The sequence below is a fragment of the Danio rerio genome, chromosome 19 (genome assembly GCF_049306965.1).
Source record: "Danio rerio strain Tuebingen ecotype United States chromosome 19, GRCz12tu, whole genome shotgun sequence".
NCBI classification, from domain to species: Eukaryota; Metazoa; Chordata; class Actinopteri; order Cypriniformes; family Danionidae; genus Danio; species Danio rerio.
The window spans coordinates 39,296,457-39,322,949 of NC_133194.1; the positions used below are offsets into that span (position 1 = coordinate 39,296,457).

Sequence of the window (26,493 nt, forward strand, 5' to 3'; positions counted from 1 at the left end):
AGCCCCTGCCAAGCAAAAACACGCTTGCTCAAGTATGAGAATGCGCACTGTGACGTTCGTAACCTTGCATTGTCTTTTTTTTTTTTTTTTTTGAAAGTGTGACTAGGGGCTAATTCCATTCGCAAGATGTGCCGAGTTGTGAATGACACATGCGATTATGTTCCTTTTAAAGCCTTTCAACTCAGCACTTATGCACTTGTCCAAGGTAAAAATTCCTAATTCTGCTTGTTCAGAGGAGATGAAAGCCATTTAAAACTCTCCGCCGCCGAGTTGCTGTGGGCTTGCAATTAAAGATAATGGGACAACATTTTAAGGGAAGCGTCGGAGATGTTGTGCCAAAAAGTGAATCATGTTTTCTTTTTTTACACTGAAATTATAGAATTAAAAGTCATCCAATACATACTGTAAAAAAGAAGAAGCTATTAACCTGAAATTGAGTGCTCAATGAAAAGACCATTGGGAAAAGCTACAGGTACAAAACAAGCTATTTGGAATAAATGTCAGCACATGTACACAGCATTCAGCTCAAAAATGATCACATTATATGACTACTTATTTTTTTTCTCTCGCAGAAGTCAAGGATGAATCACTTAAGTGCCACAAAAATAACCCTCTTATGAGTTTTATGTAACCAACGTTGCAATTTTTATTTTAGTTTTGATTCAGTTTAATATGAACTTAGTAATATTTATTTAATAAATAAATGACCTTTTTTTTGGAATTTAAACCCTCCAATTCAGCTATATTACTGAAATGAATATTCATATTAAGTGATTTGAATTTGAGTAGCAAGCAGGGAATCTTAAATATGCACAGAAAATACACACAAGGTAAGGGCAAGCCGCATAATTATAAAACAAATTCATGTGCAAACAGTAAAACTATATAATAAATTATAATAAAAGATTATTACTAGGCAAATGGTGAATTGCAGATAATACTGACATCCTCTGAACTTACACAAGCATAAAAAGAATTGATAGTGGGATTTCCTGAACAGGGTATATGCTCATAGACTTTAAATTTCAGCCAGCCAGCCTCAACACTTCCGGTTATTAAACGGCCACGTTTAAGGTCTGATTTCTTTAAAAATCTTTGATCTTCACTTCCTGATAGATACACAATATAAAGTGGGTCTCTGTTCTTTCAAGTGAGTCATGATTTCATACAAATACATACTAAAAAAGCTATTAACTTTAAATAGAGCACTCAACAAAAAGGTCATTACAGGCACTAAACAAGAAGTTTGCAACAATATCAAAATTCATTCATTTTCCTTCGACTAAAGCCCTGCTCACACTATGAGCTCAATATCAACAGCCATGATTTTGTCATTGAGATAAATTTGGGAAATCCTAAAAGATTGCTAAAATGTTCAAACAGCCGCTTGGTGCCCGTTGCAATCAGATTTTCCCTCCGATAATGTTCTGGCAGCATCAGAAGATTTCAGACACCATCCTGCAGTGTGAAAAAAGCTGCCGTGAGTGTCAATTCAAGAACCAATAGTAGCGCAGAATCTGATGACGCAATCCGTGCGACAATTCAAATGGCTGCGGGGAAATGTCAAAACAGTTTTCTCCTTATTGGTTTTATTATTGAGACACGCTGCGTGCAAAATTGCCACTACAGATTGTTTACGTTTGCTGTAGTGAGAGTCAGGGTTGGATGACGTCAAACTCTGGGAGAGTTGGTGTGCATTGAGAGTTGGGAGAGTTGGTTCAGTCTGACATTATGACAGTTAAGATCTTACTACAATCGTTTAGGATTATTAAAATAAATTAATGAATAAATAAATAAATAAATAAATAAAATTACAAATTAAAAATCACCGGCCTTTAGCCGCTATTTCAGAGGTCACAACAGCGGACTGAACTGCCAAGTATTCCAGCATATGTTTTACACAGTAGATACCCTTCCAGCTGCAACCCAGTATTCGGAAACACCCATATACACTCATTCACACACATAGACTACAGAAAATTTAGTTTATTCAATTCAACTGTACCGGATGTCTTGGGACTGTGGGGGAAACTGGTGCACCCGTAGGAAACCCACGCAAACACGTAGAGAACATGCAGAGATAACAACTGCTGTGTGTACTTCTTGCTGTGAGGCAACAGTGCTAGCCACTGAGCCACCGTGCCGCACACAATATAATTTAAAACACATAAAAAAAAAAAAATAAATAAAAAAAAATATTCCAGCTCAAAACTGATTTTACTTTCTGTGACTTTAACACAGGGGTGGGCAAACTCAGTCCTGGAGGGCCGGTGTCTTGCACAGTTTAGCTCCATACTTTAATCAAACACACCTGCTTATAGATTTCTAGTGATCTTGAAGACTCTGATTAGCATGTTTAGGTGCGTTTGATTAGTGTTGGAGCTAAACTGTGCAGGATGCGGGCCCTCTAGGACCGAGTTTCCCCACCCCTAACATAACTACTTTCTTTGTCAGTCTCAGTGGTCAAGGTTGAGCTCAGCAAGACTGACCCTTTTATCAATGATAACACATGAATCCTTCAGTTTATGCTCGCCATAGACCATTTCTTTTTTACATAAAGAAGAAGAAAGAAAAAAAACACTATAGCTCAATGTCTAGAGTAGTCATCTTAAGGCTGAACTTTAGAACTTTTCTACTCCAGCGTGACCATCACACCATAATACGGAAAAAAAGGAATTTTTATATGGCCAAATGAGAAGGAAATAACATAGGATGAAAGGGGAAGAAAAAAGGTTGATATCTTTATGTTGTTTCCGCACACTAGCATTACTTCAATATGCCATACAGTATGGGGTCTTGATTATTACGCCAGCCAAGTACACAAGAGCCTGTCTATCACGAGCAGTTTTATGATGAGTCACTGCCATAGAGATTTCTGCCTCTTCATGGCATCTGCTGCCAAACGCTGCATCTGTGATTTCACCATTTTTGGGATGCATTATAAAGCTGTAAACGTCCTTTCAACAGGCTGTCAAAGAATGAAAATCATTACTCTGCCAACGATTAGTCACCGCTGATTATCTGCAATCAGTTACAGTAATTATTACGATCGCTATTATATTAGGCAGGATCAGGGCAGGATTTTTGGACCGGGCCTGTGGGGGCATTGCTCATAGGGCTTTTGATTGACTTAGCCATTTATTGTTGATAATCAGGGCATTAATGTACAGTATGTGCATATACTGTAATGTTGGGTGTTCAGATAAGTGGAGACCTATATAATGCTTGCTGATTATGGTCCTTTAGCCTTTGGAGCTTCAAAAATATTATTTGCTTTTTTATATTATATTGCATGCATTCTGAATAATAATAAAAAAATACACAACTTGTTTCATGAAAATATTAAAAACATGTCAAAGATTATCAGAATTCATTAGAAAAACATTCTTTTCTGACACAAGTAGATTATTCCTATTTTTCGACACTGCAAATATGTGAAAGCACAGATGTCTGATTTACTCAATCATATTATTTGTGGTCTGCACCAAAAAATTCTGTTTCCCTTGTAAATTGGATTACTTTCAAATGATGTAATTCTGCAAATGTGCAGTCTGCTAAATTGAATTATGTAAGACAAATATGAAACAATCGAAGTACTGATATTGTTTCTGATGCTGACATAACTTAAACAGAAGTTACCATCATTGTTGTGCATGGGACTTAATGAGAAGAGAGAAAATGTTGATATTTTATTGAATGCATTGTATTATTATTATTATTATTATTATTATTATTATTATTATTATTATTATTATTGTGTGTGTGTGTGTGTACATACAAAATGAGAAATGGCGAGATGGAATAGTGTTTAAGGTCTTGTTACGTTAGTGATTTACAAATGTAATTCTTTTCAGGCAGATATATATATATACAATGTTATAAATAATATATATATATATATATATATATATATATATATATATATATATATATATATATATGTGTGTGTGTGTGTGTGTGTGTATGTATGTGTATATATATATATATTTATATAAGTAAATTACTTATAATATCATATATATATATATATATATATATATATATATATATATATATATATATATATATATATATATATATATATATAGATATCACATTTGATTTTAATGTGTCTGCACATATAACGCTAATGTCTTGTTTTTTTCTACAAGTGACTGTTCATTACTCAAGCATTTCATACATAAATATTGTTTTTTTTGAAGGTTTATTTAGACCACCATCAATTCCTTAAAAAAAAAAAAACATCTCCAAAACACAGTGTTCACAACATGGCCCTGAGCAGGACAACACCATGGGTCACAATGGGAATCCCTGTAACATCTTTTCAGACTAAGTGCCCTTTCAGCCTTTCTTTTTGGATGAGTTTCTCCCTGAGCAAAAATTTCATCATCGTGCACACAAAAGTACACAGTTGATCTCTCCATCTGCAGCAGGGACGCTAATAACCCGGAGCGCAGATGCACACCTGAACAGCGGCCGTGACGAGCTGAGCGCGCGATCAATCAATAATACAGCGCCCTTGCAGTGCTGTTCAGATCGTCTTCCCCTGCCCTCCAGTGTCTGAAATATTTAAAGCGCTTGACATCAAATGAATACATTAATTTTAATTGTGCACATATCAGCTCTCGATTGGTGCAAGCTGCAATCGGTGCAATCTCGAAGAGATGCTGCTGTGGTTTCCTTCATGTTACGTGTTGCTTTGGCTTCTTTAGGCTAAATGCCTTTACACACCTTCAAATGGAGCAAGGTTTACTCACAACCTCCATGTTGTCAGACCTTTAAGGAAAGTTTGATTTCATGAGTCTCCGGCTTCACACAAAACACATTTACAAGCACGGAGAATCATGTTGCATCAGAGTTTAGCAGGGAAAGTTTCACAACTTCATGATTTACCTTCTAAAATGGTCTTCTTAAAAGTTTGCTCAGGAGAAGATATATTGGGGTTGACAAGTCTGTGCCCAATAGTAAAAACTATTATATTTTCTGTCCTAGTAAGTCCTTATTTCTGTAACATTTTAAACACTTCAACCGCTTGTATTGAAATCAAATTTAAAACCTAAAAATGTCATTGCCTCCATGACTTTTGTATCTGTTTTGTTATGTGCATTTACTTTTATTCATACACAGAGATAAAGAAGGCTACACAACTAATAAAGAACATTCTCAGAACATTTTTTTTAAATGTGTAATAGTTTTAGGAACATTCTTTTAACACTGATAGAAAAGCATTCTTAGAACAATGTTCTTGGAACAACTTGAAGGTGTTTGTTGTTGTTGATTAATGTTCTCAATGTTCACATGAAAAAAAAAATATAATATTAATATAATGTGAATGGGATGTTCTAAAACAGAAAGAGAGAGAGAGAGTGTTTCTAGCACATCATGATTTTGCGATCCTGGATTAACATCTATGTTGATCCTAGAACATCATTTTTGTTCGAAAATGTAATCTATAACCCATTCCCTACCCCTAAACCCAACCATAACTGTAAATGTTTCCCCAAATCAGAGGGGAATAATAATTGGATAACATGTAGAAGGTCATGTAGAAGTGCATGAACCTAACCATTAGCCTAAAATTAACATAAACAGTAAATGTATCTCTTAATCCTGATTGGCTGATTGAAATGTTGTTCCAGGATCAACATGTCAATCCAGGAACATGTCCTACTTGGAGAAACCCGGTTGACGGTGTTTCTATTAGTGTTTTGTCAAGCCCACTTACAATGGAGATGAACAATGGGCTTGAAAAACAATTTTTTGAACATTCTATGAGCATTACCAAAAAATTGGAACCTAAAATTGTAAGCTGGGTATTCAGCAGGCATAAATCAATACAAATTCACTCACACAAAGGCTTACTTTAAACAAGACAGATCCTGATAGCCTAGTGGGCAGTGTTCCGACATGCAGTCCAACAGTGCTGCGCACATCCCGACCTTTCCCGATCCTATCCTCTCTCTAAAGTTAGTTAAATTTTGACCACAACCGGTCAAAAGGAAACATTAAATTAGATTAGGTATGGTTTTAAATAAAACAAGGTTTTTTATTTGTTGCAATTTAAAACATCAGAGACTATATCTGGAGTCCGTTCCTTGTACCTCACTTAAATGATCTTGAGATGATTTAGAAGATCTTGGAAGCACAGATCTACTGATCCTCGAAATCATGATTAGCAATGCAACAATTGGCTGACAGCATAATGACATCATCTGTTTAATAATCAATTATCCATGTGAGCAAGTTTACATAATATTCATAGTAAACTGTTTGTTAAATATGATACGGAATAATTTTCCACCTTTATTGCTACCTATTATAGTAGCCTATGCCTATTCAAGTTTCTTAATAAATGGCTGATTAAATAAATTTTGCATAAAAAAACATTTTGATATTGGTAAAGGTGTCTGTAACTTTTGCAAAAGATCAAATCACCGACATATTAGCTGTCAAAACATGTGCATGACTGCATAAATGATTCCTTTTCTTTAAATAAAAAAATACAATCTCTTTGAACCCAGGGGAGAAAACACCCCATGACAGTTTTGTACTTTTAATTCAGAGTGTAGATGGCATAACAGTTTTATTTATAAACATTTTTTTAAACTTATGTTTTTATTTATTATTATTTTTACTATTTTACCCAGTGTATATAATCTATTACTACTGTAAGAAAATATCAGCATTTGATCTAACCCGATCTAATCCTGTTTATATCAAATAAGCCTGCTCCTGACCAGGTTTGAGCTACCAGAGCTGTTGCAATGACAACAACTCTCGTATGAATTTTGAAGAACCAAATGATCCTGCATTATGTCAAATCGTCAATAATCAAATCCAGCTAATCGAGTAATCCACGTACGAAGAAAGGACCACTGAATTGGATTCAGAACAATTATCAAAATTATCTATAAGCACTCTTAAAGCTTGAATAGTCATGTACTTCATTCAATATTTAATTTCAATAGTTCACACTTAGATATTGCTTGACAACTGTTAGCAGGTTTGGCATGCTGTCCCGGGAGAGAACCCTGAGCTCGTAGATCTTCCGCCAGGGCCATAGAGCATGAGAGGGGAATACGAGATCAGGTGGTTCTCGAGAGCTCCCCTTTTGTAAAGGAGGAGAAAGGGGTGGATGGGGGTTTCTTAGGAAAACGAAGATAAGGGAGTAAATCTAGCCAGGCTACTTATAGTGAGTTAGGATAGATCTGATTGGCTAACTAATTAATGTAGATGGGTAGCCAGCTGCAGTCAATCATATCACGTGCTCCTCTCGAAATAAGTTTGAAAAACTTCACTTATAACTTTAATATATTAGCTTACAGTACATGTTTGATCGACAATTTAGCTCGTTTCTGCTTCTGGATCTAAAATAAGTGAAGATTCACTGATTTCATGAGAAAGTTTGACTAAATATACAAGCTTTTTGCCTATGCTATTAACTGACTTTGGGTTATTCATTTGGCAGTTAATTTACATCTTGAATTTTGTGTCCTGTCTACTGAGCCAAAAAATAAAAGTACAATTTTGAAAAGCACTTTAAGTAATTCATTGTTGTTTCTCATTCCAGTTCCTCCGGGGTTCACTGCGCCAGATGCCTTCATTTTGATCTGACCACCTGTTTTGTTCACTCGTTTTGGCTGTTGATACACTTTTTACTTAGATTTTTTTAATCATAAATTGTCATGTACTAGACATATTACAGCGGTTTTTAATAAAACAGCTACCTCACATAACATCCACCGTGTGCATTTTATTTTTAAACATCTAAGCTTGTGTATCTGAGGGCTTTAATTTGAAGGTCTGCCACATATCCAGCAAAGCCATTACACCAAGGTAATTGATTCGGATAAAACTAGGGGGAAATAAAACAGAAAGTAGACTTAGATAAAAGCATGCCAATTACAGATACAATGCAGATGTTATTAACAGATTAAGTTATACAGTGTGTGTCTAAATCATTGCATTTCCACCACTGCGGAATATAATGCATATTTCATCATGCAGATGAAATATTAAAGATGCATATGATTTGATATTCTCTTCCTGAAGATTTTTTCCTGTCTGCTTGCAACAAAGTTCCTGTCTATTTTTTTGTTTTTGCCATGTGTTTGTGTGATTCTCTTTGATCAATATGTTTCCTGGATTACAGAAATCGAACGTTAGATGAATGTTGTTGGCTTTGGGGGCACAATTAATTCATTTATGGGCTATGAATGATAGTATAGATGTTAAGATAATAAATTAACTGAATGTTAAAGTCTGTGTAAAGTCAACATATAAATGTTTATTTTGCTAGTGCACATTGTTATCATTTAGGTGAATAATTAATCCATTAATCCACTTAGATATGTTTCTGTAATCTTCAATCGAAGTCCGTTTGCTTCCATGATAGGAGTAGTAGTCAGTCTCTGATGATGTCAGTTTGATAGCTTCAGCCACAATATTCTTAACCCCGCCGCTCTTACATCAGATACTTATGCACAGAAAGAAAGCCACACCCCTACTGAATATTTAATATTAGTTGGATGATCATCTGAACATGTATACTGTACAGAAAGTTCTGGTTCACACAGACTTTATGAGAAAGCATCACCTGAGGAGTCACCTTTGGCATTTCTGAATGAATCAGTGCCTCTGAACAATTTTATTTGAGTGAACAATTCAGTGACTTGTATCACTGCTGTACAAACCAGCAGAATAAATTGATCAAGTGGAACTTCTAAAGTGCGTTATGACCACGTGCTAAAATAATGAATATCTGAATGAATGTAGACCTGCAGAAAGAATAAAATGTACAATAAAAACATCACTAAAGCAACAAATGACAGTCAAAATGAAAAAAAAAAAAAAAACGTTGAAGTGATTCAAGAAAACAAAAGGCTCAACAATGTTGGCCAATGACACTGCATTCCTCTGTGCTACTTTAAAAACCCTTTTCAATGCAAAGACTTCCTAGATAAGTGGCTTTTTGTCTTTCTCAATGCTCTAAATGCTTAAAGGCTTTTTCTTTCAGTTTTTTTTTCTTTTTCTGTTGCTTTTTATGTAAATGATGTTGGTATTTATCGATCTAGAATATAAATTCTTAATATATTTAATGTAAAATAAATGAGATTATGTACGTATACGCTGTTTAAATTTCATATTAAAATCAGCTGTCACTTTTTAACTACCAATGATGATTCTTAAGATATTTTAAAAAAACTTCAGAAAAATAAACATTCCTCAAAAGCCTGGACTGTTTAATACTTTAAACTTTTTTATATATACTTTGCTACACTTAACATGTGTACTTTATTTTTTAAAGACATGATTTAACAATTTAGTAACTCTTGAAAGTCAAAAAAGGTAATTACAAACATTAAAATGTTTTCTTATTTGTACTTTACTACAACAACAACAACAAAATCCTATTTGTCTGAAAGGTTTTTTTTGCTATAAAACAACTCAAGGCATAAACTGTGACAGATTATTTTTAAGCTTTATAATCTTTTAAAGGGTTACAGCAAACATTGCACATCTTTGATTCATTCATTCATTTTCTTTTCAGCTTAGTCCCTTTATTATTCTGGGGTCACCACAACGGAATGAACCGCCAACTTATCCATCATGAGGTTTTTTTTTTCTTTTTTTTACGCATAGGATGCCCTTTCCTTGCTGTGAGGCGATTGTGCTACCCAAAGTCAGTATCATAGTAATCAGTATTATTAGCCCCCTTTGATTTTTCTTTTTTAAATGTTTCCCAAATAATGTTTAACAGAGCTAGGAAATTTTCACAGTATGTCAGATAATATTTTTTCTTCTAGAGAAAGTCTTACTTGTTTTATTTAAGCTAGAATAAAAGCAGTTTTAAAATTTTTAAACAGTTTTAAATACAAAATGATTAACCCCTTTAAGCTAACTTTTTTTCCCGATATACAGAAAAAAAAAACATTGTTATACAATAACTTGCCTAATTACCCTAACATGCCTAGTTAACCTAATTAACCTAGTTAAGCCTTTAAAGGTCACTTTAAGCTGTTTAGAAGTGTCTTGAACGTTATCTAGTCAAATATTGTGTATTGTCATCATGGCAAAGATAAAATAAATCAGTTATTTAAAATGAGTTATTAAAAACTATTATGTTTAGAAATGTGCAGAAAAACGCTTCTCTCTGTTAAACAGAAATTGGGGGAAAAAATAAACAGGGCGGCTAATAATTCAGGGGGGATAATAATTCTGACTTCAACTTTATATTTAATAAAAATGAGCAATATCACACTCCTAACAGTAAGGCTGTATATCGGAACCGGATGGAGGCATGCGTTGACAAGAAGCCTCAGGCTGAGTGCCTTAGTGGCCCTATCAGTGACAATATACAGCCACATCGCAAAGCTAAACAGAAGATGCATTAGAAACAAACAAATGGCCAACCAAAAAGTAACTCAGGGTTATACAAAGAGTGGCCAAGACAAAATACACACATTTCTGTTGCAAACATTCCATTGCAACAGCAGCGCCCAGCAACAGCCCTGAGATTCCACCATTTTGGAGTGAAATCGATCGGCTGTCCATTGGATCTAATTGCTGTTGTGATGGCAAGCAGCTGCTTTGTTTTTTATTTATTTATTTATTTATTTATTTAAAAAGCACAATAAAGCTGAAATACAACCTGAAAGACGACAATACAACACTCACTATCACAATCATTGGCACTTTTAATTGTTTATTTTACAGACTTATAATATGCTATTTCCCAAATCGCACTAGAGTGTCGCCTCTGGGTGATCTATGCTCTTTGACTGTAGTTAGAAATTACGCTGTTTTCTTCTGTTTATTATGCGGTCTCTGTCGCCTTCTTGTGGATAAACAACGTCAACCGTCTTTGCTCTGATCAGACAGGCTAATGGCCGCTGACATGCTCTCTTAGAAATTAGACATACTTTAAAATAGGCACTTGCCTTTTAAATAAACTGCATAGTTGCAATCTAAACAACTACATTCTTGACTAAAAAGCCTCAAAAGTATACTTTGTTGTCCAACAGCAGCAATATCCGTCAAACTGTATAGTGTCCTCTGCTTTATGTGGGCGGAGTAATACACAAGGGTAAAGGAGCTGAATGAGTGCTGCTACTTGCAGAATATTACATGGCTATCAGCCAGTCAGATATAAGAACAAGAAAGAACTGCTGTATTATATAATATAATATAATATAATATAATATAATATAATATAATATAATATAATATAATATAATATAATATAATATAATATAATATACTCTCAATGCTGTTTATCAGTGTGAAAATATATTATGTGAATGACCCTTTAAAAGGCTGCTTGGCCAATCAAATTTCAGCACTGTAACTCATCCAAACAATAGCAACTTTATATATTATCCCAACTTATTTTAAAGCATGCCAAAACCACAATTACACACTTTGTAAATGAATGTAAATATTATGAACAACGATATTTCTGAATAAAGTATACTTAAAGTATTTCAGGAAAAAATAATTGTTTAAAACCAGTAGAGCGATCTCACCATGGAAACTGTACATTGGATATTTATTATCCAAAGCATGACTTCTTTGCAATATAGCCATTTCTTCAGGCACACTTTAGAGGAGGGGGCAGAGGCATACGCCAGAGATGAAGAAAAAGGGAGAAAAAACAAAAATAAGAGTGATGTGTTTTGCCCTATATGCCTTTATCAGCATTGCCCACTCAGTATCCCTGGCTCCTGCGGCCTCATAAAAGCATTAGACGGTGTGAGTGAAAATGTGTGTGTTAGACGCCGCTCTTTTCAATCATAACTCATCAGAGATCTGCCACAAAAACAAGAACAAGTGCAAGCGTGCGGTGCAGAGAACAGAGCGGGCTGGAGAAGAGAGACAGAGAGAGAGCGCGGGCCGAGGTGAATAACTTGAGACTGTAGAGAGCATTCAATTAAGACCTGAACTGCAGGCTTCATTAAGCGTGAGAAGGCAATGAAAATGACCATCCATCAAAGGGAAGTGCTGTGGCCAAGCAGCCTGCAGATACAGCCTCTGTGGTGCACTTTTATGACAGTGCAGTCCAGTGCAGATCCCTCAGTGCCGCCACACTACTCTACTCTATCTGCTGCTCGTGATCACATAGTTATTACTGTGCTTTTTGGCAGAACTAGTTGTCCAAAAAAAATAAAAAAGGTCTGGCAATGTATTTTTTTTTAGTCCATGTACCAAATATTAAAGGCATATATAAAAAGGACAAAACACAATAAACTAGGTATAATGATCAATAAATTAAAACAATGTTCATCCATTCATTCATTTTTCTTCGGCCTCATTTCAGAGCTCGCCACAGTGGAATGAACCGCCAACTATTCCAGCATATGTATTACACAGGGCAATATATATATATATATATATATATATATATATATATATATATATATATATATATGTATATGTATATGTATATGGATAGATAGATAGATAGATAGATAGATAGATAGATAGATAGATAGATAGATAGATAGATAGATAGATAGATAGATAGATAGATAGATAGATAGATAGATAGATAGATAGATAGATAGATAGATAGATAGATAGATAGATAGATAGATAGATAAACAAAATTGCCTGTACTGTATGTGTGTTCCCAGTACTGAGTTGCAGCTGGAAGGGCATCTGCTGTATAAAACATATGCTGGATAACTGACTTCAACTGTATGTATGTATATATTTATACAAAAAATATTTTATTTAATTAACAGGGTTTTTTAATAAGGTACACCAAATGAATTTATTGGGTTATGGGGAAGAGTGGCGTTATTAAAAATACAATTAACAAAGTAATGCACACTTGACTCTCTTATTAGTGATTAAGCTTAAGGGTTTATGCCTAGATGCTTTTAAGAGAAAAGGGGTAACCATGGAAATCCTAATGTGTATTTATTGCATTCATATGAAATCAATTAAACTACAGGGTAGACGTATGTAGAATTACCAACTAAAGTAAATATGACATTTATTATTAAACAGTCAGATGAAAAGCAGGCAACACATTTGTTTCTTTGACAGCTCCAGCATGATTTATTATGCAAGTGTCCAAATTCCTTGTTTCCTTTCATTAACTAGCCTACTTGCTGAGGAAGTGCACTCAACTGCCACACACTATATAGGGATCAAAATTATGCCTCATCCTGTATACCTATGCAGGTCCAAAATGCTTACACATAGCTTGATACACACAGGATTAACAGCAATACACAAATATCTTTACATATGAAAACAATTAAAGGATTAAAATGTTACAAAAATTATTATTTTCTACATAAATATAAAAAACCCCTGTCTTCATGTCAGGGGGCTTTTATCAGTATATTCATGACAATTTACATTTGTATACTGTTATTATTATTATTAATTATTAATTATTATATGCATATTGATATTTGTTTTAATAAACACAACTTTAGATTTGTCTAAGTAAAGAGAAAACTAGTTCTTTATACTCGCGCTGTAGATGCTCTGTTTAACTGTTTTCTCGCTAGAAGCGTTCAGTTTTTCCACTTACAAAGTGGAATAAAGGGAATGGGAAATGAGACTGATTGGTTTAATACACGTTATGTTAAAACCACACCCATAACTCATTAAAAGATTAAGCACAACCCTGATAGACCATGCGCCAGCGCACAGAGCATATTTTTCCTTCCGCATAGACTTTGCACATAGATTGTTAAAATAGAGCCCAAAGGTACTGTACTGTATGCAAATACTTGAGGGTAAATAAATAGTAAGTAAATGTAAATTTTTGGGTGAAATATCCCAATAATGCTGCATAATATGGGATTGTTTTCAAGAATACTTGTGTACCACACAGAGCAAAATAGCACAATCAAAAACTCTTCAGTTAAACCTTCTTTGAGGACAAAGAATGTTTGTTTTATAGCTTTGCCATGAAAACACCCTTTTGGAATCGTTATTTTTACAGTTTTTTTTCTTCTCTCTCTGAAGCACAAAATAATGTGTTGGCCAATCCCAAACCAATATAATGGAGCTTTCAAGCTCTAAAAAGACACATGGTAGTATAAAAAGTATCATAAAAGTTTGTAAGCTTTCAGAATTATCTCAATTGTTGTTGGGTAAAGAACTGTCATTAATGATCTTTCCCTCCAGACACACAGTCGTATTTGAGGGCAAAGTTTGTCTCATTTGTCAATAATTGAAACAAATTCATTTAAGTTTTACAGGTTAGCCCAGGTTTATTTTCAGTACCCCACATACAGTTGGAGTCAGAATTATTAGCCACCCTTTGAATTTTTTTTTCTTTTTTAAATATTTCCCAAATAATGTTTAACAGAGCAAGGAAATATACACAGAATGTCTGATAATATTTTTTTCTTCTCTTTCTTCACTTTTTTCTTCCTCTTCTTTCTTCTCTGTTTCGGCTAGAATAAAAGCAGTTTTAAATTTTTTAAACACCATTTTAAGGACAAAAGTATTAGTCCCTTTAAGCTATTTTTTTCCTGATAGTCTACAGAACAAACCATCGTTATACAATAACTTGCCTATTTACCCTAACCTGCCTAGTTAACCTAATTAACCTAGTTAAGCGTTTAAATGTCTCTTTAGGGTGTATAGAAGTGTCTTGAAAAACATCCAGTAAAACATTATGTACTGTCATCATGGCAAAGATAAAATAAATCAGTTATTAGAAATGAGTTATAAAAACTAATATGTTTAGAAATGTGCTGAAAAAATATTTTCTCTGTTGAACAGAAATTGTGGGAAAAAATCAACAGGGGGCGAATAATTCAGGGGGGCTAATAATTCTGACTCTAGGTAGTGTGGCTTTAAAAAAATTGGAAAACAGTGCAAAGGTGCAGGCTTTTGACCAGCTTTGGAGTTTGTCTGTGCTACATCTCATTCACATGCATCTCATTCAAATTCTCATTCATTCATTTTCCACAGCAAGAAAAAAAGGGAACAAAACAACTATTATGGGAACCAGGGAGAGCATTTTTCAACAGTTTCATTGGGAATATGTGATTATGCCTTCATTTTTTGTGAAACCACAAAAATGTATATAAACAAACATTTTACTGCACTTTTCATAGTAAAATGAACTATATTGGACAGTATGACGCCAAAAAATGTTATTCCTTTTCACACTAATGATATTTACGGGGACATATTATTGACAAATAAAGGATTTTTTAGCAGTTCTTTTCACAACACCAAATAAATACCACAGGGCATATTAACGGTGTTTATGACATTTGATAAATCAAATGTTTGCTCACCTGCAAATGTCCATATGGGCAACTTTTCTGTTGTGGTCAGTTTGTAGTGTTCGGGATCGAATCTGCAGAAGAGATTAAACTAATGTAAAAATCAAGATAAAACTATGTGGTTGCTTGCAGTGCACTTTCCCTTATGTTTGCTTTTGAAAACACTATTAGTTGGGTTTTACGTCAGTGATTCTGTAAAATAGAACAAAACATACCCTAAGTAATGTATTTCAGATTATCAAAAATGTAAACAGTGCCCTCTAGTGGATATGTCATCTTAAATGAGCTACAAAACCTATACTGTACCTTGAGCATAGTATTTTACATTTACTGTGGCATAGGTTTCCAAAAAGCCTGTGCTGAAATTTTGTGTGAGAAAAATTTGAGTATCATTTATTTTTAATATTTTTTTCTCTTCATCACAAGTCTTTAAAACTACTGGATTCATTTCTTTTTCCCATCCTCATTCCCATGCTTAAAATTTTAATTAAAAGCGCTAGTGATGAATTCAGTCAAAATGCATAACCTTGAATCTTTACTTGCATAAAGTTATACATGATTCCCTTTATTTAACAAATAAGAGAGTGTCTCTCTGTGGGAGTCTTCATCGAACGGTGTAGCGTAATAGCACGAGGTGCTCGCATAACATGAAGCGCTTTTCACGACATGAACCTGAACACAAATATGGTGATTAGAAACTAGGCCTGGATTACACGCAGCTCTCACAGGCCTGAATATTCGCAGATGGAGAGCGCTCGCGGGTGTGAGTCTGACTGTAATGAGAATGACTGATGGAGTTACTTTACCTCCCTCAATGCCTCCTGCCGTCTGACATGCAGAACTCTGACACGCAGGGAGTGTGCGGCCTTCTGTCATTTAAATCTTCAAGTGAGCCTCCAGCTCTGCACAAATGCAATACCGGAACTCGCTGTGACATAATACAACATATCAAACCAGGGGTGCATGTAGAATTTCATCTCAGGTTGAAAGCACAGAAACCTGACCATGCAAACTTATACCATGGTGCACATACAAACTGGGAACAAACAGATTTGAAAGTAGTAATGATAATACTAATGGCAACTCTGCTGTATTTAAGTTTTTGACTCTTCTAAAGTATAAAAATACCATAATATGTTTGCAAATATTTAAGTAACATGCTAAGTGAACATTCTTGATAATCTCAAAAACAATGCTGAAATCAGATATTCTGCTTTGAAAATGTGCAATATGTGCTGGAACGTCTGTCTTGTTTTGGTTCTTTTAACCCACCCAATGCCTGTTCAGCCAATTATATTTCAGCACTCCGGGTTTACTTGATGGAAAACCAAGTGTTTCATTCATTCAGTCAGGAAGGCTCTCAAAGTAAGCATCCGTGACCAAAATGCGACCTCTGGTGGACAGTAGACTCCGAAATGAGATGCAGATTCAGAGTTCCACATTAAGCGGTTATTAATTAGCAAATAATATAAATATTACATATGTAAACATTAGGTGAGCAGGTAAAATTGTAACCTCGTGTCCTAAAACATGCTACATGATGGGATTTGCAGTAATGATAATAAATTTGGCTGTTTGCACCAAACGAAAACATGACAGAAATTTAAATACAGCCATTTAGAAGCACAGAATTTTGCACTTACTCCACTACAAAATTAAACTGATATGTGTTTAGTTATAAAGTTTAATTTCAAGCAGTTTTTTTTTTCAAGATCTGAGGTGAATGGTCTGCTGCTGCTTTCAGTAGTGTGGCAATAAATGTCATGTAAAATGGCATTCAAACTCACATTATTAGCATTTAACACTGAATAAAGCACATTAGGTGTACCTGCTCATTGTCAGTTTTCTGTTGTTAAGCTGCAAGAAATAAAAGCTGTTTCTAAAATATAAACTTCAGGTGTTGGTTGGGACAAAAACTCCTTTTTATTATTGAAAATATTCCTTCTATCGTTTGCCGTTGCTTTTATTTAGAACACAACTTAAATCAGCCTTAAACCAGCCTTTAGGCTCAACAGCCATGTACACTTCTGTTGATGTCGTCAATCTGGCAACCTGCATGTGTTTTAAAGCTGGCATGCAATACCTAGTTCAACCACTGAGTGTCAAACTTACATATACTGCACCTTTAACGATGACATAGCCAACATTAATGTCCCCCAACAATACATGATAATGGTATGTTTAGTAATGATTACACAATACACAATATAACGATGAGATTTTGTTTTACTTTTCCATCTGTACAAAAAAAACTTTTAAAAGAATCATAAAAAAATCTATGAAAATTATTTTGTAAGTAATTTTTTAAAGTAAATCTAGGGCCATATACTTGCAAAATTAAATAAAGTTTTGCAAACAAAAAATAAAGTATTGAGCAAAAACTAAATAAATAAATGCAAATCTCCAAAAATCGCAAAGCGAAAATAACGTTTTGAAAATTAAATAAATAAATAAATAACGGCAAAAAAAAATTTAAAAATCAAGAAGTGCAAAAAAACTAAAATATTTGCAAAACATTTTTATAGCATTTCTTCACAAAACCCTTCCAGTCAATTGCAATGCTCAATGCTTTTTAGTAAACCGTGAGTTTGCAAGGCTGTTTTCACTTTGCACCACATTTCTGCTCATTTCACTTTGTGGCTCTGATTTGACAATGGGGTGAAGTCCGGGAAACTTGGGAGTTTATGGCAAGCACAGACCTGCCTCCATTTAAGCAACATCATCACCTAGAGACACAGTATCACCGAGGTGGTCTTACAGCCCAGTAGGCCTGGACCTTTTTTTTTTTTTTTTGAATCGTTTTTTTTATTGAAAATATTTTAGTTTTTTTGCACTACTTGTTTTTTATTTGCAGTTCTTTTTTCTGTTTGCAAATTTCATTTTTATTTCTCAAAAATTTATTTTATTTATTTATTTTTTTGGAGATTTGCATTTATCTATTTATTTTTTGCTCAATGCTTTATTTTTTGTTTACAAAGATTTCTTTTTCTTTGCAAGTATTTATGGCACTAGATTAACTCCATAACTTTTATTTTAGTATTTAATCAGTCAATTTTTATTATTTTCATTTTCAGGCCAACACAATTAAAATAACGAGCAAATGAACAACAAAATTGCATACACGATTTTGCTTTTAATTAAAATTGTTTTGTTCATATGCCCCCAAAGCACAACAAATTATGTCTGCCTATTCATTTATTCAAGTATTAAAATTTCTTCAGGTTGATTCCTATATTCACAGTGAAATGGAATGATTACCATAATTGGTGTAGTGTAACCTCTTGGTGTGAAGAGACCTTTAAAGCTCATTCACAAAAATATTACATGAAATAAGAAGATGGATTTGTAAAAATCATTCCAAACATAAAAGACTACTGCATTCACACCTTAACTCTAACATATGACACAGAAAATATGCAGTTGAAGTTAATTTCAGAATGATTTATCTGCTGATTAAAATACTAGGGGCCAATCAGAATCTTTCCGGCATTAAAAATGGTTGAGTGTCAGACATATTGGAGTGTCAGACATTTGAACCGAATTAAACTCTTATATTTTGGTCATTATTGCAGCTGAAAATGATTGTTTATTGTAATTTTTTTGTGCCATACAAATAGATCGAAAATTCAATTATTGATGCAATCTATTTAACTGATTATATTTTAATTAAATTACATTATTAATGCTTTAAAAAACTATTCAGAAAAGGTTGAATTGAAAGTTTATTGGTGGCAAAACTTTTTGACTCTACTAGAGTCAAGTGTATTAATACAGGTAAAGTTGGTTTTATATTCACACATTTGTTCATTTATAAGACTCTGTATTGTTTACCATGTTACTTTGAATATTCGATTGGAATTAGCATAGAGTGTGACTTGAAAACAACATTAACACTGTTTATTTGATGGTGAACAATGTTGTACTTTGATAGTCATTGGCTGCTCATTTGATTTCGCTATTTAGAGTTTGCAAATAATACTTTTATAAATTATATTATTAAGCCGAAAGTCTGAATGTGTGAATATAAAACCAACTTTACCTCTATAGTGTATTATACTGTACACATTATGGTATTTACAACAATTTGTTTACAGCATACTGTAGTATAAGCTAAAGTGAATTAAGAAATTAAACTGCTGTAAGCTGGTACATTGTAGTATAATATACCCTATATGGAAGTACAGATCAAAATTTTGCACAGTATTGGGTCATTTGTTTATATTACTATAGTTGTAGCATTTCCAAAACTCATAAATTCAAGTAACCTTACTATAGCATTGTTCAAAAACACTTTAAATTTTTTATAAATCACTTTAATATTTTTTATGTAGGTTAGCAACTTACAGTTTTTTTCCAGTGGTTTATACAGCATAAATTAGCAGAATAAAGTGTTCAGAAGTACATTAACCGTACAATCCATGCTGTTGTTTACATCACAGTATCGCCAGCATGGCTGCTCATATGGCTAACTGAACAAATCTTGATGTCAAATCCACTAATTAAAGCTGGGTGGAATAAAACTGTGTAACAGTTTGAAGCAGACTGGAGGCAGTAATTGATGACCTACACAGATATTTACAGAAAAGCGGAAAATACACCAATGAATAATGAGGTATTTCCTTTAAAGGAGAAAAAGACTCAGTGTGAAGAGTAAGCATACTCACCAGAGATCATCTAGCAGGTGAAGTGTGTGGTTCTGTATTGTTGATGGGCAGCAGGTGTGTTTGACGGCCATATGAGGAACCAGGGGAATGCTGGGTAATGTAGTATTTGACTCGTGAGAAACTGCAGTTTGTACTTGTAATGAGCTGAGATTAATTGTGCACTCATGTGGAAGCTAGTTATTGTTAGATATAAATGTGAACAAAGCTCTATTCTTAGCGTGTTTTAGTGGTTTCATGGATTATTTAAGCAATTGTCATTAAAATAAGACTTTTTACAAATGCAAATGTACAATCCCATACAGAAATCAGATATATGGCAAGATGTATATCCAGCTGAGATGTTTTACTATTTGTCTCTTGTTTATTTTTCACTGGCCTGTTTAGGAGAGTTGCTTTGTGTGATTGTGGACACAATACGCTCAGTCAGTTCTCTGAGACCTGGCATAGTGACAAGTTTGAGAGTTTGGTGGGGAACTGAAAGTATGATGAACAATTGTAAAGTCTTAATGATGATCAATTGCAAATCTTCTTGTGATCGCTTTCCATACCTCCTCCATTGCGGTTATATGATGTGCAGCAACAGAAGGCTGAATGGAAAATCTCACAATGTGGATGGCCGGTGCTGCCAGTCTTTTGGCCAATCAGAAACCTGGAGTTGAGTCAGATGATGTGCACGCGTTACATGAGAAGAAAAGAGTGCTTAAGGTAAGATCTAGTAAAGAAAAAAACTGACATTTCTGACATTTAAAAATCTGTTACCTAAAACATAAAATCCTAATTTATTTTATTTTATACAACTTAATGTACAATTTAAAGGCTTAACTAGGTTAATTAAGTCAACTAGTCAAGTTAAGCTACGGTCACACTAGAGTTTGTGTGTGCGAAATTCTGTCGAACGGCGCTGCGAAAAGGGGCGGGTTTAAACAAGCTTATTAGGCATTTTAAAAAGTGAGCAATTGCTCTATGTTTTAAATTTCTGTTCAGAGAGGTCATGTTTTGATCCTAGATTGATCTCATGCAGTAAAGTGATGAGATTTCGCAGGTCAGAGTTCACCAAGCTTGAACTTTGCACCGCAGCAACCTGCGAAACTTAACGCATGACCCTGCATTTCCGGTCTGACGCATTCATGTGCGTATGAATGGAAGTCTATGGGAGGAAAAGCCCAGTGTGACCGCAGCTTTAAGAGTCAAGGGTTAAGGGACTGGGTTAAACTAGTGAATGGTAATTAGGCAAGTAATTATATAACAGTGGTTTGTTCTGTAGACAAACAAAAAAAATATATTGCTTAAAGGGGGATAATTATATTGACCTTAATTTTTTTTAAATGCTTTTATTCTAGCCAAAATAAAACAAATAAGACTTTCTTCAGAAAAAAAAAAATTCTATTATAGGAAATAAGAAAAAAAAAATCACAGAAGGGCTAATAAATTTGACTGTATATTGTTACTGTTTGTACCTCATAACCACAGGACATGTCATATATGATCTGCAAGTTCATATTTGGATTTAACATACATGAAATATATGTCATATATATTTATACTGTATATTTTTTAACCATCAGAATTAAAAATATGTAAATATATATTCAAATGTGTGTGTGTGTCAGGGTTAAGTGATGTCGACCAATTTGGCATCGTACAATGTCTAATGTGAAACATCATGATAGACTATGGCATCATTATCATTATCATCAACTATTTATGAATGATTAATTCTTTCATAATTAAAACTTATTTGTAGCCTACTGTTTCATCTTCCTTACCCGCATCAATCAAATAAATATAGTAAAATAAATAAATAAAGTTACACACAAATTACCACCTGTCAATAACTTTTTCCACGGGACTCTGGCATTAATAGGCAAACTTGGTTGGTAAAAAAGGTGCACAACCAACAGGAACCAACCAACAGTATCTGGATTGAGAAAGCAAACGATTGAAGCAGTGTACTGATGCTGTGGCACAATACCTGATCTAAATACCTGATCTATACCCGGTCTAAAAACCGAAGAGTCATTAAATAGAGACAAGATGAAATAAATATCACGTTTAAAAACCAAAGTGAAACGTGATCCGGAGATACATCCTTGATAAACTGTCCGACGTGCACTGCTCTCTGGGGTTTTGTGCTCAAAGCACACCCTGACTGCTGGAGCTCAGACGTGCATGTATGCTGCTGCGCATGCCTGTGGTGTGTGTATGTGTGGTCATGTAATGTGCGTTTTCATCGGTATAGTGTGGAAGGAGGACTTTTCAGAAATGTTAGATGAAACGCCAGTGTGAACGTGGATCGTTTTTGTTCTAAAATCCCATTTTAAAACTAATATGTATTAGTGTAAACGGGGCCTAAGTGTGTATTTTTTGCGTGTGGGTTGCTGCAGTGATGGGGGCGGGGCAGAAGATCACGATGCCAGCTCAGAATCGTGATGTCTATCGGTCATCTGCGATGGATGATGGCATCGCCTATCGACCCAACCCTAGTGTGTGTGTGTGTGTTCATATGTGCATATAAAATGATAGCTAATATAAATAATAATTATATGTGAAATCCAAATATGAACTTGTTCATTCATATTTTCTTTTTGGCTTAGTCCCTTTATTAATTTCCGGGTCGCCAAAGCAGAATGAACCGCCAACTTATTTAGCACATGTTTTACGCAGCGGATGCCCTTCCAGCTGCAACCCATCTCTGGGAAACATCCATACACACTCATTCATACTCATGCACTGTGGACAATTTAGCCTACCCAAATCACCCTTACCGTATGTCTTTGGACTGTGTAGGAAACCAGAGCATTCGGAGGAAACCCACATGAATGCGGGTAGAACATGCAAACTCCACACAGAAATGGCAATTTACCAAACTGAGGCTCGAACCAGCGACCTTCTTGCTGTGAGGCGACAGCACTACCTACTGCGCCAACGCGTCACCCATAATATGAACTTGTATGTCAGGTAATTTATATTGCCATATATCGAATTTCTATATGGGATGTTTGCCCTTTACATATATAAATGTAACATTATTTTAACACTAAGTATTTACATATTAATTTAAGATAGGAAAAATATTAACTTTTCTTTCTACTTCCATTGTTCATCATAGTTCATCATGGTGTGTTTATGTATGTATATTTGTAATAACTGACCAAAAGCATTGACTTCACCGGATAATATTCAATAGCTCTATGCTCTATCCTCATTTAAAGTAAGATTGAAGTCAAAAAGGGGAAAAGGAAGGTATTAAAAAATAAAAACTAATGTGCTTTTCTGAATTAATATTGCAGTGGGGTCAAACTGACTTCAGTCATAATAGAGGAGTTAATCATTACTGCCAAGAATTTCAATAAAAAAGACAGCAGACAAGCTCTCGATGCTGAAGAGTAAATAACTGATTATTCATCCACACATCTCATTCAGAGCAGTGCATTTTAGTGTCACAAAGTAATTAAAATTTCACAGCACAGCACAGCAGTAGCTTTCGAGCAGATGTACATAATTGCCATCATACCCACATGTGATGGATATCTCAATAGCTCTGCCTTTTATGCCATTGAAGATGCCTGCACATTTTACTTAAAGATCTTTATTTTATTTTGAAGTGCTTAGGCATTGTGTTATGTGTGCACACATATTTTGCAACAAATAAAATAATTCCTTAATTGTTTTAAAAAAATATATATATAATTAAATGCACCATTAATATACACTTATCGGCCACTTAATTAGGTACACCTTAATAATACCGGGTTGGACCCGATTTTGCCTTCAGAACTCACTTAACCCAGTCGTGGCATAGATTCAACAAGGTACTGGAAATATTCCTCAGAGATTTTGGTCCGTATTGACATGATAGCATCACACAATTGCTGTAGATTTGTCAGCTGCACATCCATGATGCGAATCTCCCATTCCACCACATCCCAAAGGGGCTCTATTGGATTGAGCTCTGGTCACAGTGGAGTCCATTTGAGTACTGTAAACTCATTGTCATGTTCAAGAAATCAGTCTGAGATGATTTTTGCTTTATGACTGTGTTATCCTGCTAAAAGTAGCCATCAGAAGATCGGTACACTGTGGTCATAAAGGGATTGACATGGTCAACAGCAATACTCAGGTAGGCTGTAGAGTTGACACAATGTTCATTTGGTACTAATGGGCCCAAAGTGTGCCCAGAAAATATCCCTCACACCATCACACCACCACCAGCTGCCTGAACCGTTGATACATGGCAGGATGAATCCATGCTTTCATGTTGTTAATGCCAAACTCCGACCCTACCATCTGAATATCGCTGCAGAAATTGAGACTCATCAGACCAGGCAACGTTTTTCTAATCTTCTATTGTACAGTTTTGTTGAGCCTGTGCGAATTATAGCCTCAGTTTCCTGTCTTTAGCTGACAGAAGTGGCACCCAGTGTGGTCTTCTGCTGCTGTAGCCCATCCGTCTCAAGGTTTGACATGTTGTGCATTCAGTGGTTATTTGAGGTACTGTTGCCTTTCTATCAGCTGGAACCAGTCTGGCCATTCTCCTCTGACCTCTAGCATCAACAAGGCATTTGCGTCCACAGAACTGGCGCTTACTGAATATTTTCTCTTTTCCGTAGACCCGAGAGATGGTTGTGTGTCACAATCTTAGTAGATCAGCAGTTTCTGAAATACTCAGACCAGCCTGTCTGACCCCAACAACCATGCCTTGTTTACAGTGATTTTAATCACCTTTCTTCCCCATTCTTATGCTCGGTTTGAACTGCAGCAGATTGTCTTGACCATGTCTATATGCCTAAATGCATTGAGTTGCTGCCATGTGATTAGCTGATTAGAAATTTGCGTTAACAAGCAGTTGAACAGGTGTACCTAATAAAGTGGCCGGTAAGTGTACAACATTTCTTTCAGTTTTGCTGTGTTTTTAGACAGCAAAACTGTAAGAATATTATAATAATCTACATGTTATATTTAAATTTGTGATGTCGTCTAATGTCATTTTTATGTTATTTGTTTTTTTTAATAAGTAAATGTTCATGTATAAATATTATAATATTTTAATTATTTAAATTTATTAACAATTTAGGCTTTTTATATTTATTTATTTTACATTCATTTATTTGTTTGCATTATTACAAATTTGAGCAACCTTATCTGAACTCCTGTCCCTTGGTTCTTAATAAGTTGATCCAAACTTTTCTATATCCATGTTTAGGTTGCTAAAGCTTGAATGAAAGAAAAGCACATACACAAGAGAGATACTAATGACACCCTAACTTAGTTTTACAGCATTATTAACATGTAGATGTTCTATGTCTAAAGGACCACGGAGTACTTAAGCCTCATATAATAACCTCACAAGTACCTCATTAAAACCAAGACTAATTAGCATAAACAAACAAACGATCAAAACATTCAGATCAATAAAGTCCTCACAGATAAAGCTTGGGTCCCTCGGGTAAATTTGAGTCAAATAAGTGAAGAGTTTGACCTCAGGGTCACAAGTTTTCACTAAGGGTTCGATTGCTTTGACACATAATTGGCCTTTTGCTGGGAGTTTGATTGACAGTCAGTCCAACCAATCATAATGTCAATAATTTGGGCTCCTCTTGGTATTTGCTATTTTGTCTAATGGGAAAAACACTTGTGCAATTAGCAGATAGTGTAGATATGAAAATGTTTGGTCATTAAAATGCTTTTCAAACAGTTTATGGATACAGTGCTTGCATAATGCACAAACAATTTCTTCCCGCCAAGCATTTTTTGTGTTTAAAAAACTACTTATAAAATAGACAGATTAGACAGGCTTCGCATGTGTCAGTTATCCCTGATTATTAGAATCTTGTAATACTGGCTGGTTTTACAGAATTTGAAAAGGCACATTTTTTTGCACTTATTATAAATCAGAATTGCATGTTTCTCTCTTCCAGTCCTGTTTATCTCATTATTCTGTCTTAACACAATAGCAAATACACAAACAAACAAAAGCATTTCTAATGTAAATATAATATAGTCTAATATAGTCATAATTGCAATGTTACTACTACTACAACTCATTCACTCATTCATTCATTCATTCATTCATTCATTCATTCATTCATTCATTCATTCATTCATACCACAGATAGTCAGGACCTCAGTTCAATGTCAGAAACATATATGTCACCTATATGTCAGAAACATATATGTCACCTATATGTCAGAAACATATATGTCACCTATATGCCAGAAACATATATGTCACCTATATGTCAGAAACATATATGTCACCTATATGCCAGAAACATATGTCACCTATATGGCAAAAACATATATGTCACCTATAGGTCAGAAACATATATGTCACCTATAGGTCAGAAACATATATGTCACCTATATGTCAGAAACATATATGTCACCCATATGTCAGAAACATATATGTCACCTATATGGCAAAAACATATTTGTCACCTATATGCCAGAAACATATATGTCACCTATATGTCAGAAACATATATGTCACCTATATGTCAGAAACATATATGTCACCTATATGTCAAAAACATATATGTCACCTATATGTAAGAAACATATATGTT

General features: G+C 34.5%; 1 protein-coding gene and 1 long non-coding RNA gene across 10 annotated transcripts in view; one reads left to right on the forward strand and one right to left on the reverse strand.

Annotated features, from left to right (window-relative positions):
- c19h1orf94 (chromosome 19 C1orf94 homolog) overlaps window positions 1-8,827 on the forward strand; it is a 40,888-nt gene extending 32,061 nt beyond the window's left edge. For 3 of the 8 annotated variants that reach the window (XR_012395169.1, XR_012395171.1, XR_012395173.1), the window contains exons 7-8: window positions 98-205; window positions 7,571-7,734. Coding sequence is in view for 2 of the 8 variants with exons in the window: in XM_073931831.1 (XP_073787932.1) it covers window positions 7,571-7,614 (44 nt within the window). In the remaining 6 variants the exon portion in view is untranslated. Of the gene's footprint in view, window positions 1-97; window positions 206-379; window positions 473-572; window positions 734-4,202; window positions 5,166-7,570 lie in introns of those variants that run through there. The other 5 variants (XM_073931831.1, XM_073931832.1, XR_012395172.1 and 2 more) reach the window with 4 other exon arrangements.
- Window positions 75-20,017, reverse strand: LOC141379157 (uncharacterized). Of its 2 annotated transcripts, none has more exons than XR_012395174.1 (4): window positions 19,928-20,017; window positions 16,070-16,191; window positions 15,276-15,337; window positions 75-1,458 (listed from the first exon to the last, which is right to left on the reverse strand). It is a non-coding gene; the product is annotated as an uncharacterized lncRNA (long non-coding RNA). The 2 variants fall into 2 exon arrangements; XR_012395175.1 differs by having other exon boundaries at window positions 16,070-16,165; window positions 19,928-19,963.
- Between the last annotated feature and the right edge of the window lie 6,476 nt (window positions 20,018-26,493).